At 40.6% G+C, this 14,826-nt stretch overlaps 1 protein-coding gene across 2 annotated transcripts in view; it reads left to right on the top strand.

Moving 5' to 3' along the window:
• MSH2 (mutS homolog 2) overlaps positions 1-14,826 on the top strand; it is a 1,108,457-nt gene that overhangs the window by 792,560 nt on the left and 301,071 nt on the right. For both annotated transcript variants that reach the window (XM_044060178.1, XM_044060185.1), the window contains one exon: positions 8,636-8,733. In XM_044060178.1, coding sequence (XP_043916113.1) covers positions 8,636-8,733 — 98 coding nt within the window. The remainder of the gene's footprint in view (positions 1-8,635; positions 8,734-14,826) is intronic.

Below are 14,826 nucleotides of genomic sequence, written 5' to 3'. Positions count from 1 at the left end.
GTGCATTGTTAGTAACATTTTTTTAATGTGTTATTTAACTGGGTTAGCACTACTAAACACACTCTGCTCTCCACAGGAAAATTCACAAAGGTAACCAAATAAGCAGTGCTAACAGAATGACACACCAGTAATCAAAAACTTGAAAGAAAGATATTGTGATGTTTAGTGCCAACATTAAAAACAGGAACTTCATCAGACCTGCTGCATCATATCCGGAGTCCATTACAATACCATTCCAAAACATGCCATGTGTACTAAATAAGAGCAACTCTGCATTACCAGGCTATAATTCATACCACACCTTTCGGCCACCTAATCTGGACGAAAACACTAAAGGTGGAGGCGTGTCCATATTATTTAAGGATATCCATACCTCCAGGCTAGTTGCTCAGCATAATGCATCCAAGATTATCCAAGTGCAACTAACTCTGGGCAAGACCGCAGTCCATATTGTAACTTTTTACAGATCCCCCACCATGCCCCAGGATTCCCACTCCTCATTTCTTGATACACTGGAGAATATTAGGGTACAACCCAACACCCTAATAATGAGTGATTTCAACTACCCCATCATTAACTGGGAAAACTACTCGTGTACCAACTCTTTTGCTCAATGTTTTCTGGAATTCATTAATTCCAACGCCTTGGATCAACTTATACACACCCTACTAGGGGCAGCAGTATCCTAGACCTTATCACCAACATGGACGACCGGTGTTCCACACCAGAGGTCAATTCCTCATTGGTCAGATCCAACCACAAGCTAATCACCCTAGACATCCACATCCCACCCCACCCCCACCCCCCATCAGGGAAACCACCGTAAAAAATTTCTCCAAAGCCAACTTCACGCTTCTTAAGACAGAAGTGGCAAACTTCAGGACACCCATGCAGACGGACAGTAGAGATACAACTGCTAAATCCTACACAAATGCACTTTATAAGCAGTTATACGAGTGCTTGGATTGTGCTTTTCCTAACAGAACCAAGTTGCTGTCCTCCAACAAAAGGGAGCCACTCTGGTGGTCTCCTGCTATAAACAAACTCTACAACAGAAGAAAGAAACTGTTGCAAAAAAGATTAATATCCCATGATTGGTGGAACTCCCTGGTCAGCCTCAGTAAGAAGCTGAGATCCTTCATAAAATCCTCCAAAGCTAGTTATGAAATCAAAATCGCCACTGATTCTAAAGACCGCCACAAAGCATTCTGTAGCTATGTCAAGAATCTCAGTGGCAACACTCAGATCTGCTCTGAGTTACAGCACAATGGCACTAAATATACAGAACCAATTGATAATGCCAACATCCTGGCAGATAGGTTCAGTGCTAACTTTACCCCTCCCTCTCACCCCCTAAAGGGCCCATCTCTATACTAGAAGAATGCAAAGTTCCTGTAATCACAACTGCACAGGTAAAAAACACTCTCTCCAAAGCCACAAACACATCTATGGGACCTGACAACATCCCAGGCTGCGTTCTGCACAAACTACATAATGAACTGGCACCCCACCTAAGCACCATGTTCAATCATAGCCTCACCTCAGGCTTTGTGCCCACTGAATGGCACACTGTGAATGTTATCCCACTCCACAAAGTGGGAGCCACCACGGATGCCGGGAACTACTGCTCCATTAGCCTAACAAGCCTGGTCTGAAAGGCCATGGAATGTATTATCATGGAACTTATCAAAAAAGGCATTGGTAATCTCCAGACTCTAGACCCCACCCATTTCAGGTTTGTAAAAGGCAGATCATGTCTTTTAAACCTTCTTTGAAGCTGTCACCAAAGCTGCAGACAAGGGTAAGGTGGTCCACACCGCCTATCTAGATCTCACCTAGGCTTTTGACACCATCCCCCACTCTGGAATTATAGATAAGGATTTATACCTAGTTTAGTGAGTTTATGTCACAAGATCACTGACAGACACCTACGCTATGAAAGTAGCACACTCCAAATACGATTTCAGACCAGTGACAAGTGGAGTACCACAGGGTTCAGTCCTGTGTCCTCTCCTGTTTGGTATCTAATTTTCTGAAAGTACAGGCTAACGCAGAAGGTCTTTGGCTAATGAAGTTTGCAGATGACTGCAAACTAGGAGCCATAATCGAAACTCCTAACGATGTGGACATCCTACAAAAGGGCCTCACTGAGACAGATGCCTGGTGTCAAAGCCATGGCCTCAAGCTCAATGCCAAAAAGTGCATTGTCATCCCCTTTGGTAAGAACTGTACCAATGAGCTACCACATAGGTGGTAGTCTACATAACACCGAAAGTGTAATAAGAGACCTTGGGACACAGGTGAACAGTAGTCTCTCCTTTGATAATCACATCGCCACAGTAGTCAGGAAATCCTTCTACGTGACACACCTCATTACAAAAGGTTTCTCATCCAGGAAAAAAAGAGGTCATTGTACTTCACTACTCGTCACTCAGACCCATTATAGAGTACAATGCCCCTTTTGGTATGTACCTCACAAGACATCTACAACAACTGGAAAGGCAGCAGAAATACCTCACAAAGAGGATTACCAGCCTCAAATAGATGCTCTACGCAGACAGCCTCAAAAAACTCCAGCTTTACTCTGTCACATATCACCTACTCAGAGGCAATCTCTGCCTAACATACAAAGCTATGTCAAACCCAGAGCTTTTGGACATGCTCCACTTAGAGAAATCCCAGTCCCTCCGAGCTACACGCTGTAGTGACCTAACCCTTGTCACCACAATAAACAGAATATGCTGGAGGAATAGATTCCTGTCCCAGAGATTTCCTATACTCTGGAACAAACTATCTATCTATATCAAACAATGCTCCTCATTAGCACTCTTCAAGAAAAATCTTGATTGGATGGGAAATAGGAAATTCACCCTGGGGATCACCTCTGTGGCTCTGCTCGGCAGTGGCACAGGAAAATAATTTTCTTGGATGGCAAAAACCAGGGTACCTTTTTGGCTAGGCTTATATAGACCCTAGGGCCAATAGCTTAGTAACTACCTATGAATAAAATCCATAATTTAACTACAAACATACATCTCTAAAAACATGTTCTGCATTAAAATACTTCAATTTTAAAATGGAATTGATGGATGGACGCACTGTCGTTTAAACCTGGAAAATTTGTTGCATTAAATCGGAGTTGCCATTCCAACTCACACTTATACAAATGTTCATCTACAATGCAACCTCGTGTGTCCTTTTCCACATAATCAATAACAAAACTGAATTTATGATCCTGAAAAACCTCAGTATTAAAGCATTAGTTTTTTTCACAATTCCTGACATCTGTGTCACATGCTCATAATTTCTGTTCCTGAGTTTCCTGCTCGTCATTCCAATATAAAAGGCAGACAGAGCTCACAATTAGCTATATTACTTGTTTGCTGTCACATGAATACCATCCTTTATTTGAAAGCACTCACCGCTGACTGTAAAGCTGTCTGTCCTTTTCACAAATGGACATTGAGAACAAAGGCGATGCTTAAACATACCCGACTTGGTGTTAAGACATTTGTTAATTAATTTACTTTTATTATTTTATATAACTGTTAACTAAATATCAGCGTGGCTGTTTCCTTAACAGGTAGCCATTTGCGGAGTTCTGGTAGTAAGTAGTGATGTGTCTGCGAGTTTTATAGCATAGCTTTAGTTGGTACAGGTTTTTATTGATGAAATTGTCAGTACGCTTTGTTAGAGTGCATGTGGAGTGTAACCTTATTCCAAGAGATTTTTACTCTATTGCCAGGGGTAGAAAGTTACCTCCTGGGTCTGAAATGCTAATAGATACAGATTTTGGGTAGTTTTTGTGGGGTTCCAAAGACCATGACATTGGATTTAAGATAATTGATAAGCAGGCTATTATTGTGTGTCTAGTAACATACTTTAGTGAAACTAGATTGTCGTTTTTGTTGAAGGGAGGTGCTGTACTTACTGGTCTTGTGAAACAGTAGGTCATTAATGCACATAATTATATCAGTGAGAGAAGTCAGTAGTTAAGTCATTGATAAAAAGGAAAAAACAGCGGGGGGCCTAGGACAGAGCCTTGAGGGGCCCCTGTTTTAGTGATACCAGGATTAGATAGGCTACCTCCTGAATATACCTGAAAAATTCTGTTGTGAAGATGCCTTTCAAACCACTGTATATTTGTGTCTCTAAACTTAAATTTACATTGTGGAGTAGTAGACTGTGATTTACTGTTTCAAATTTCCTGGTCATGTGTACGAATAATCTGCCTATTAATGTGGATTCACTCATGTTCAAGATTGCATCTGTGGCAGTATATAGTGCTGTCATTGTATTGAAATTATTTCTGAAACCATGCTGTTGGTTACAAAGAATTTGTTTGTGATCAGAGTTGCTTATAGATTAGCTTTTCAAAGGTGTTTGTGAGGGGGCGTAGGTTAGCTATTGGCCTGAAGTATTTGCATTCTTTTGGATTGATTTTTTGGGTAGGGGAATGATGGATGGCTGGATGTATGCTTGAAGGATGTGGGGAAAATACCAGTTAGTGAGAGGTTGAAAATGTGTTTGAGTGGCTTTGAAATGAGAAGCGCAGACATTTTGAGAAAGGATGGGGTGAAGTCTAGAAAATTTTGAACAATCGGAGTCAAACTTGAATAAAGCATTGTTAATACCTTGTTTGTGTTATTCCCTGAAGCGGAAGGCACCACTTCAAGCAGTGAGATTATGTAGCCGTGGTGACGGTGTCTGAACATAGTGTTGTGTTCCAGATTATGGGTGGAGTTGGAGTGGAGATGACGTTTTTGATAATGTCCTGAATAGTTTTAGTAAGGAAGTGACTGTAGATGGTCGACAACATTTTAGACCATCATTGGGTGCGGTAGGGGACTGTACTGAGTAAGTAATGATTCCAGTCAGAGTTTTCAGTTCATCCTTCACTAGGAAGGTACAACTCCTGTGTCTGATATCTAGTTGATTTCTGTAGCACTCTATATATTTTACTGTCAGGTTCATGGGTTCAGAGGCGATTACTAGGCTAATTGCACAAGAGCCTTTACAAGCCTTGCCAATAATACCCCGGGTATGACAGTATTATGTCTTAATTCCCCAGATATGGGATGGGGTAGTATCAGGGTAGTGGGCCTTTAGATGTTAGAGCCCAGAGTCATTTTACAAACTGATTCTGCCCATAAGGGGACATGGGCAGTACCATGTGAGTACCCTGTGAGTGAATCTACAGTTCCCCATCCATTTATCCAAATTAATTTTGAAGAGAGTGAGGGACAGGCTTTGTTTTATGAAAATGGGAAGCTTATTTTGTTGACAGGGTAGCCTTTAGGATGCACATCTGTCTCTCCAACAAGTTCTGTTAGAGTCACAAAGTTCAGGTCTATGGAACACATAACCCTTGTATAATTTTAATTGATCATATGTAACGTTTTGATCAGGGCTGGATCGGAGAATACCTTGTAGGTCAGGTATAAGTCATCTCTCAATAAACTATATGATGAGTAAAGAGAAAGGGCCTTTAGCTGGCCTGCATAAAACTTGTCTTTAGCTTTGTATTTTTTTCGTGAGAAACCTCTGGGGTCTCTCCAGTTGGTGTAAGTGCCTGGTTAGGTACCTGCAGAAGGCAGCATTGTACTCTATTATGGGCCTGATGAAAGCCAAGTACAATGACACCATGACTTCCTCGGATCTTGATGCCATGCCTTTACTTACAGGTTTTGCCACACAAAGGGATTTCCTCTCTACTGTAGCTACCTGGTGGTAAAACTTTGTTACTGTCTGCATTCCTAGGTCCCTCCACTAGGTCTACTTTTAGGAGTGTGCTATCAATATTATAATTTCCAGGGATTTACCAAAGGGTATGATTATGCATTTTTAGCATTTAGTCTCAGACCATGGTTTTGAAACCGGTTTGTCATGTTTAGGCCTGTTTTTAGGATGTCAGCATCATTTAGGGATTCAGTGACTGCTCCCATCATACAGTCGTCGGCAAACTTTGAGCCTGAGACCCCCAATATTAGCCTTCACTTCAGAGAATATATACCCGACAGGAGGGCTTCCCTCCACTGAACCCTGTGGGGCAGCTGTAGTAACAGGTTTCTTATCTGAAGTTGATTCACCTATCCAGACAGCATGTGTCCTGTCAGTGAGCCTGTTTGTTATCCACCTAACGACAGAGAGGTTTATGCCTAACTCAGTAAGTTTATCTGTAATCCCCAAGTGGGAGTTTGTGTCAAAAGTTTTGGCCAGATCAAGGTAAGCAGTGTGTACCATTTTACCTTTATCCATGGCTCTGGTGACTTTCTCAAAAAAGTCCACCAGATTGAGCAGGCAAGATCTCCCTTTAAGAAAGCCAAATTGGGTTTGGTCCAGTGTTTGGAGAGTTCCTTTGTTATTGATCAGGTCCCTGATAACTCTGCTGCTGATAAGACTGGTCAAGCTTATGGGTCTGTAGTTTCCCCGAGTCAGTTGATGATCCCTCCTTTTATATCAGAGTGACTGTTGCAGTCCTCCATTCCTCTGGGACAAAGCCCAGCCAGAGGCTGTGGTTAGAGGGTTTCTAGACGCTCTGATTGAGTCTCTTTTAAGTTATATAAGAAGCTTCCTGGAATGTTGTGGGACCCATGGAGGCTGTGTTTTTGGCTTTAGTGAGCACAGTAAGAACCTGTTCCCTTTTAATGACTGGTAGGATGATGGTTGTGGGTATTTCTTTGGGTGTGGTAGGAGTTGATGGGAGAGGGGAGTTTGAACTGAACTTGTCAGCCAGCAGGTTTGCTACAATTTCAGGCTTGGGTGTAAGTGTTGCCATTCATAATTAACTCTGCACATTGCTGAGCATTTCCCCTGAGGTTATGAACATGATTAAAAAAAAGCCTTATGGTTATCTTTCACCTGGGAAGCTATCTTTGCCTAATAGTTTGCTTTGACAGATTTGACCAGCTTTGTTTGTTTAGACTAATGAGTGTCTCTTTGCACTGTTTTGTCTGTTTCTTCTTGGCTCTGGAGAGGATTTTTTTTCCTTTTGTTGAATAGCCTATTTATGCTAAGGGTCCACCAGGGTAGTTTATTTTTGCCAGTAATCATAGGTTTAACTTGGACAGGTACTGCCTCCTACATGCAGCTTATGAATGTCATTGTACAGTGCTTTTGTGCCCAACTCAGGGTAGGCCTCTGTCATCCAGGTTTGGTGGGACTTGGAAGTTTAATAAGCTGTCACTGAGTTTGAGGTAATTGGCCTTAGCAAAGTTCTTAAGAGGTTTGGAGTTTGATGGGGTTTGATGGGGGTTCTAGGTTAGTTTTAATACTAAAGGAGATCATTTTGTGGTCAGATCTTACCAGGCAGTAGTTAATTCATGGGAGGGAGCAACATCCCCCTATGTTCGTGAGTACTAGGTTTTGGGTATTTTTACCTCTAGTTGGGGAGCTAACTAGTTGTTCCAGGGTGTTTGCATTGAAGAAGTCCAAAAACCCTCTGAGAAAGTGAATTATGGATTGTATAAGTCTCCCAGTTTATGGAGGGGTAGTTAGTCACCCATAAGTATAGTGTTAGGCTAAATGTTAAGAGATTCCAATAGATTTAGGTAGGAGGTGTGGTTTTTCAGACTCCTTTAGCTTGCAAGGATATGATTGGGGGTCGCAACTACGGTTAGTTGGGCATGGAGCAACTCAATCTAATCATGTCATTGGACAAGACTAGCAGTGTGCTTGTCCGTTATGAACACTGAGACACCTCCTCCCTTTGTTTTACCCTGAGCTGAGGGAGATTGAAATGTATGAAAGGCATTGTAGCCTTTGATAGCCAGGGTGCTTTCCATGGTTCTGAACCATGTTTCCGTGACTGCAGATATGTCTGTGTTCTCCAGGTTGAGGAGTGTTTCCAGGGAGTGCATTTTTTTTTTAATTCCTAGCATTCAGAAGCAGTACTTTTAGGTAGTTGAGTGATTGTTTTGTTATGCTGGAGGGTTTAGCAACTGTGCACGCCCTAAAAAAAGGCACTATGGGGATCGATAAAGTTTTTGCCAATATCCTGAAGCGAAGTTGTGACAAGGGTATAGGTTTTGGCACCAGTTGTTTCTCTGGCAAAGCACCGTGGTTAGTTAGTCGCATCTCCCCTGGCTGACAGATATTGTATCCCCATGTTGTGACACCAGAAACTAAGCCAATTTAGCTGTTGATCTCTTACAGTACTTGGAATTTTCCTAGGAGACTTGAAGATAAAAGTGTGAGAGAATACATTAAAATAAGATATGTGCTGCTAAATAAACATCCGTGATGGTCAACAAAAATGATTACTAGAATACTCAGAAGTAATGTGATTTGTACACAATTTATTTGCAAAAATAATCAAGTAAATATGTACTCATTTCAGAGAAACAGTAACATAATAGATACAGGTATGTGAACAGAAAAAAATGTAATGGTATTTATGCATACACTAGTCATTGTGCATTACTTCATCCACATTTTGAAGGTGCTATTCATACACCTGACATAGATGCAGCTAATTGTTTCTTTCTGAGGTCTGGTTGATTTGTGTGGTAACCTATATATTTTACTGTCAAATGGATTATTTAGCATTTGATCTGTACATGATGCTATGGTTTAGTAAAAGTAAAAAGGTACATATTCAGCATTTTACCATTAAACATTTAAATATTGCTTACAGCAAATTAAGTACAGCAAATGAAGAATATGTGAAGAACAGAGAAGAGTATGAAGAGGCTCAAAACGCAATTGTGAAGGAGATCATTAATATTTCATCAGGTAAGCAGCACGTGTCTTTGTATGTTGGAGAAGGCGGTGTTGCTCAGAGTTTAACCTTTTTTTTTTCTTGGAACCCAGTTATACACACTGCACGTGTCTCGTGCATGTAGCAGACCATTATGGGACATTAAACAGTAAAGTTACTGCTTTGTATTCTTCTGGGAGCAGCAGCACAGAGTACCAGTTATTTTCTTAATACTTCCACTGTTGTCGTGTGCATGTGCAAGCATGAAGTTCCAGCACATAAGTCAGTTTGCCAGTGTTGGGATTTGTACTAGTCATCCATGTACTTATTCCCGAACTTAATCCTACTTGCTGTTTTCATAACTTCTAGGAGTGGCTGAATATAGTGTTAGTGGGGCAGATCAGCCAAACTTGCTTGATTAAAAAAATCTATTTTTCTCTCTCTACTATCTCTGTCCTTTTATTGATATCTGGACTTGCTTTGCCACCCACTGAACCATTTATTCCTTATTGCACTATTTTAGTTAGTAGGACCCTTGTTTGCCCTATCATTTAGCGATATTTGGCTGTCTTCTTTAGAAAGCCTTGTAGGCTGTCGGATTGTAGAGCACCTCCACTTACTGCATGAGACTCTGGCATACAGGCTCACCGTACTGCAGAGATGCATTTCTAAATTATGACTAACGTTCTGTCGCATGTACATATGTGAACAAAGTAGAGCTGGTGATGCTGCATATACACTCATTGTTCAGGCCTTTGTGCAAAGTTCTTATTTGCATCTTATCTCACCCCTTCTCAAAGAGCCAAGCAACCTCTTAAGTAATTCCCACAGTCAACCACTACCCTTTCACCCCCTAATCTTTTGGAGGTCATGTTGCTAGTGTGTGAGCATCTTGGTTCCATGTAATTAAACTGGCCATTAAGCAGACTAGGTTGTGAGGACTTGTCTCTTCCTTACAGAATTAAATGATTTAAGTCCTCCATCATAGATGGGCAGTGCCCACTGTGGGTATGGTTGTGTCAGTATGAGTTTCAGTGAACAACCATAGAGCAGAGTTGTGTGTAAAATGCACTTCTTTATTGTCTGGTTAATGGCTGCTTAAAGACGCACTAATTAGATGCTTTTGGGTCTGTGCCATGGTCCGTTCATAGCACTGTCGTAGCTGTAGCTGATAAGTTTGATGCAGGGGAGTAATTCTGTTCGCAACTAATCATGCCTGAAGTGGAGCAGAAGCGAATGGAAGAGTTATCTTAGTATTTTATTTGTTTCATCACCATTTTTTTGTTTTGGTTGAAGAGTTTGTGCAGCACACCCTTATTTCATTCAGAGGGCCTTAGAGCACTATTGCTCTATGCTTGAGAAACTCAACTAGCTCCCTTTTAAGAAAGTGTCACATTCCTCTGACTGATTTGCAGTTATTGTGTTCGGCTATTAACCGAAATGTTGATGTTTCAAGACCATCCAGGGATGGTGCTTCTCCCCTTCATGTGGCATAATGATTAAGGTGTTTACAGACACATGGTGCAGGGTTTGATTCTCACATGGGGTAATTGGCTTGGCTTAAAATGACCCACAAGGGCAGTTAGCCTAGTAATAATCTATGTTATCTAAATGTCTTTGTTCCTGTGTTGCTTTTCCAGGTCCCTGACATCTAGTATTAGAGGACCTTTGTCTCTGAATTCCAGCACTTAAAATCCACACTACCAGTTTAGCCTTCCCATTAGTTGAACCTAAAATGTATGACCCTTCTCCAGGTAAGATAAGCTGAATTTTTTTCATTTTTTACTCCTTAAAACAGTACTTTGAAGGCTTCACTTTCCTTTAAGTACAACACTGTTATCACATAAGCCAGTGGCATCATTGTATCTCACCTGATAGTCTTGTTAACGTACTTCTAGGAGTTTCTTCTATAATCTAGTTGATCTCACCTCATTATTCTGTTGTCACTTGCATCTTATTTTGCCCTCTTGTATGTTTTGTGTGTTATTTTTTATTGTCACCTACACATGTATTGTATTGTCTGTGTGAGCTACATTTATCACACTGTCTGACTTTCTCTACCTTCCCCTTTTGCATTCTTGCTCTAGTTATTTAATGTTTGTTGTTGTGAGGCTGTTTGTCCTGGGTCTTGTACTGGGCTAAGAGGTTAGAGATGTGCTTGATTGTGATCTTACTTTTTCTGTATTATATTTGAGCACTTTTGTATTTGTTAGTACTCTCCTTTGCATTGTTTTGGCTATTACTGGAAAACTGTTTGAGATGGTCCATTATCCAATATTATAAATAAAACAGGACAACTGATTTTTTATATTAAAGAATATATTTTCTTACACTGGCTTTCTGTAGGCGATGGGACTTATCACCAGGAAGGGATCTGATTGACTGCCTATAAGGTGGGTTGTCCTGTTTTTATTTGTTGCGTGGGCATTCACTGTTGCTCGACATAGTGTCAGTGGCAGTAATACCCTAGAGGGCAGGCACATTATCCCATGTCTTACTGACTTCTGGTTAGGTGGAGACTGTCATCTGAGTCCTGGGGTTAGAGTTGCTGTCAGAAGAGTGGTAAGATGCAGAACCTCTGAAGGTCACTTCAAGAGAGAGAAAACTAATCCCCATAAAGTCACAACAGTCTGCTGTAAAGGTAGTTTGCCAGCCAGCCCTCCTGCATTGAGGAGAATGGTAAAACACAGTCCCCCTGAAGGTCACTACAGGAATGATGTGGCTCCCTAGAAGGTCTCAACAGCATACTATATAGTTCATTCTTCAACCGTCACTGGAACCCATACAAGATCTGGACAGCATCATTCAGTCCACATCTGTTTTATTTCTCTTGTGTATAATCCACATTGGCTTATTGTAGAATTTGGAGAACTCTGTTACTTTCTGCCCTTTGTCCTATACCAAGCAGCATGCATTCCAACAAGTATCACTGGCCAGTTCTCTTAACACCTCTGATGTTCATTGGACTCTAGTGGGGATAGAATAATTGAGCAGGCATCCAGACTAGGGCCTGGATGTCTGGAGAGTTCATCCATTCCAATTGCTGTCAGTGACTCGCTCTTTCCTTATGCTAAATTGGTTTGTATATATCCACCTGACTTCTCCCATTTTTAGGTGTCACTCAAAAGCAGCATATAACCAGCTAGTTTCAGCAGACTAAAAATTGTGAAACTTACCATTAGAAATTCTAGTGGTTTTGTAAGGTGGCAAATTTCCTGCCTTGCCGGCACCCAATAACAGTTGCAAGGATCACAGTTATGCTGCCTGACATTAGAGTAGTAGCCATACTGACTGTATATGGGTCCATCACACACCTGCAAAGGTACTGTGGGATGTTGGCACAAGAGCAGGTAAGACCTTCATAGGGAACACAGGACTGCTAATTAAACACTGACTAGGGTAAAACGTGTTTGAGAGGGGTGTATCCCAAGTGTTTATGATTTACTGTTATAGTCACCTCTCCTCAGAGGTCTACAGTTATGGTAAGTATGCTTAGATTCAACTGTACTTTCATATTTCTAATAGTTCACAGCAGAGTAACACACCCAAAAGGCAGGATGTAGCAATCATATTTCGTATTCCTCAACCTGGTAGGCTGAAAAGCTTATTTCTTTCCTTCATTTATAATTTTGTGACTGGGACAATGAGCTGATCCAAGAGGACCAGTTTCAGACATACAGCAGATTCATAGCACAAGTAGCATACATTTAAATAGCAAAGTGATTGTGCAGTTTTGAATGCACAATACAAAGAAGCATTTTAAGAAGACCACTTAAAATTCAAGCTCACACCGACTATCCAGAACTAGAATTAACCTTTAATTTAGTCATGCAGACAATATAAATGTACATCATTATGTACATGCAGATGTATAAATGCATTTATTTGACTTGCCTTCATGTTTCCAGCCCGAGTGACAGTATACTGATATAGCAAAAGCCGAGTTAGAAGTCTAGAATGAACAGCAGTTTGAGTGGGTATTGGCATGGGTAAGGTAGTGTGTTCAGGCATTAGAATAAGTCGCACAAAAAAGGGCTTAAAGGGTGTAGAAAAAGGGGAGCTCAGGTTTATACTATGCCACCATTTCAGCAAAGATATTGTCCATTAAAAAGAAGCTGAGATGCATACCACCAGAAAGTTGAAGTAAATCAGATTTTCCAGTTAGTGTAAAAACAAAGCAGGTCACCCAAATTCCATTTAAGCTTCTTGGGTCCAGCAGTATCTGACTACCCTATGTATTAACTGGTTGACCTATTTTTCATTATCTTCCTGTATACCCCACTATGGCTTCTCCCATTGCCAAAACAGTTTTTGAAGAGAATCCCATATTTGAGGCCTTTCTGTACATTCTGTAACCTCATCCTCCTTATACATTCCTTCCTTTCTTCCCTCTCTCTCTCTATAGCAAGGTGTAAGGGCATTACAGGGTTCACTGGTAAGGTAAGAGGGGGTGGGTTGGAAATGGGAGTACGATAGGGGAGTGTAGTGAGCCCGAGTGTTACCGAGGGTGAATGAAGAGGGTTGAAAACTTAGAGTAAGAGAAAACAAATCACAGACTGAACTTCAGCCACAAATCTGCTGAGAGAGACAAATATAAGGACATACACACAGCAGGCTCATCCAAAACTCAGTCTGAGACCACTCAGTCATTTATTTTAGGACAAACGTTTGTACCACCTCTGCTTTTGTGCTTTAAGTAAGTGTTAGGGGCAATCCAGTCTTTTCTGCATGTATTTTAGTCTACACAGTGACTAGTCTGAAGACTAAGTGCATCAGTGTTCTAATTTGTAAGCAATAGCCTGATTATCTATAAACCCTCCAACTCTGACATCCTGTTGGTCAGCTTTTATTCTCTACTTCGTAACAGACCCTGACATTTACTTATACTGCTTTTAATCAAACCATTTTTTTTTTTTTCATTTATTTTCTTCACTTCTTCTAGACTTGCTGCTCCCTTTATTTATATCCTCCTGTCTTTCTTCAGTGGAACTACATGCCTTCAAGGAAGTCACCCTTGGTCTTCCCCCTTCCTTTCTTATTTTTCCTTGCTTGAGACTGTTAAACCACTTTCAGCTCTGAGCTGCCAATTGTGCATAATCACCACTGACTCTGTGCACTCAGCTGTCTCTTTAGTGTGTTTATTTTTTTTATAGAAGTGTGCCTGCAAGCAAAAAGATATGTATGTAACAGTGAAGTGTACAGTTTGAACACTGGTCTGTGGGCTATATTTTTAAGTAAATTATAAATATTATTGCAACCTAAAACAAAGAACTTTGTTCACTATAATAGCTCCATTTTTGTGGACTACTGCAGGCCCATTGGCTTGATACTTTCTCCTTCAGCTGTGCTCCATTGATTGTTTTTAGCAGTCCAATGTCTCCCTTAATTTTTTTGTTTGCCTCAGATGCTTGTGAGTCACTACACTTCCCTATCCTACTCCCATTTCCAACCCACCCCCTCTTACCTTACATTTGTACTTCCATAGCAACACCCACATATTCCTCAAACAAATACCATCAATTCCCTCCTGAAGAAAAATTAATCAATAGAATAAGTATCACATTACATCTCTACGACCAACCCAGTATCCTGCTAATATTTTCTAATCCTAATTTACAACAAAGATAAAACCAAGTTAAATAAAATGCCCCTAACACAGATTATTTTACTATTTCTCCTCATTCCACTAGCCTTCATCAACAATTATCAAATCCACCACCTTCAAATGTTTAGGATCTCAACCAATCCTTACAAAGAACATCAACTTCTACCCAACCTATCTTTTTCCTTGACACCCTATCTCTACAAACAAATAACATCGGTTTTATTTATCTGTAAATATCTCAAAACTAAGTATCCAAATTTACAATCAAATACCAAACCAAGACTAAAATATAACTGGCTACACTCTTCCCTCTGTAAAATATCAGTTCATAAAATTATCAGATATTCACCCCAACCCAGGTCCCACTGTTCATAAAACCATCACTTCCAGCCCCAAAGTAAACCAGTTACCTAATAATTATCAACAAAAAAAACAGAACCCAAACTCACCTTACTAAATATGAACCCTAAGAAGTATGTGTAATAAAACCCATGACATACATGCCTACATTGCAACAGACACT

Source organism: Protopterus annectens, chromosome 1.part0 (assembly GCF_019279795.1).
Source record: "Protopterus annectens isolate FY-2018-M chromosome 1.part0, PAN1.0, whole genome shotgun sequence".
Taxonomy (NCBI): Eukaryota; Metazoa; Chordata; order Ceratodontiformes; family Protopteridae; genus Protopterus; species Protopterus annectens.
This window is presented reverse-complemented; position numbering and strand designations above follow the sequence as displayed.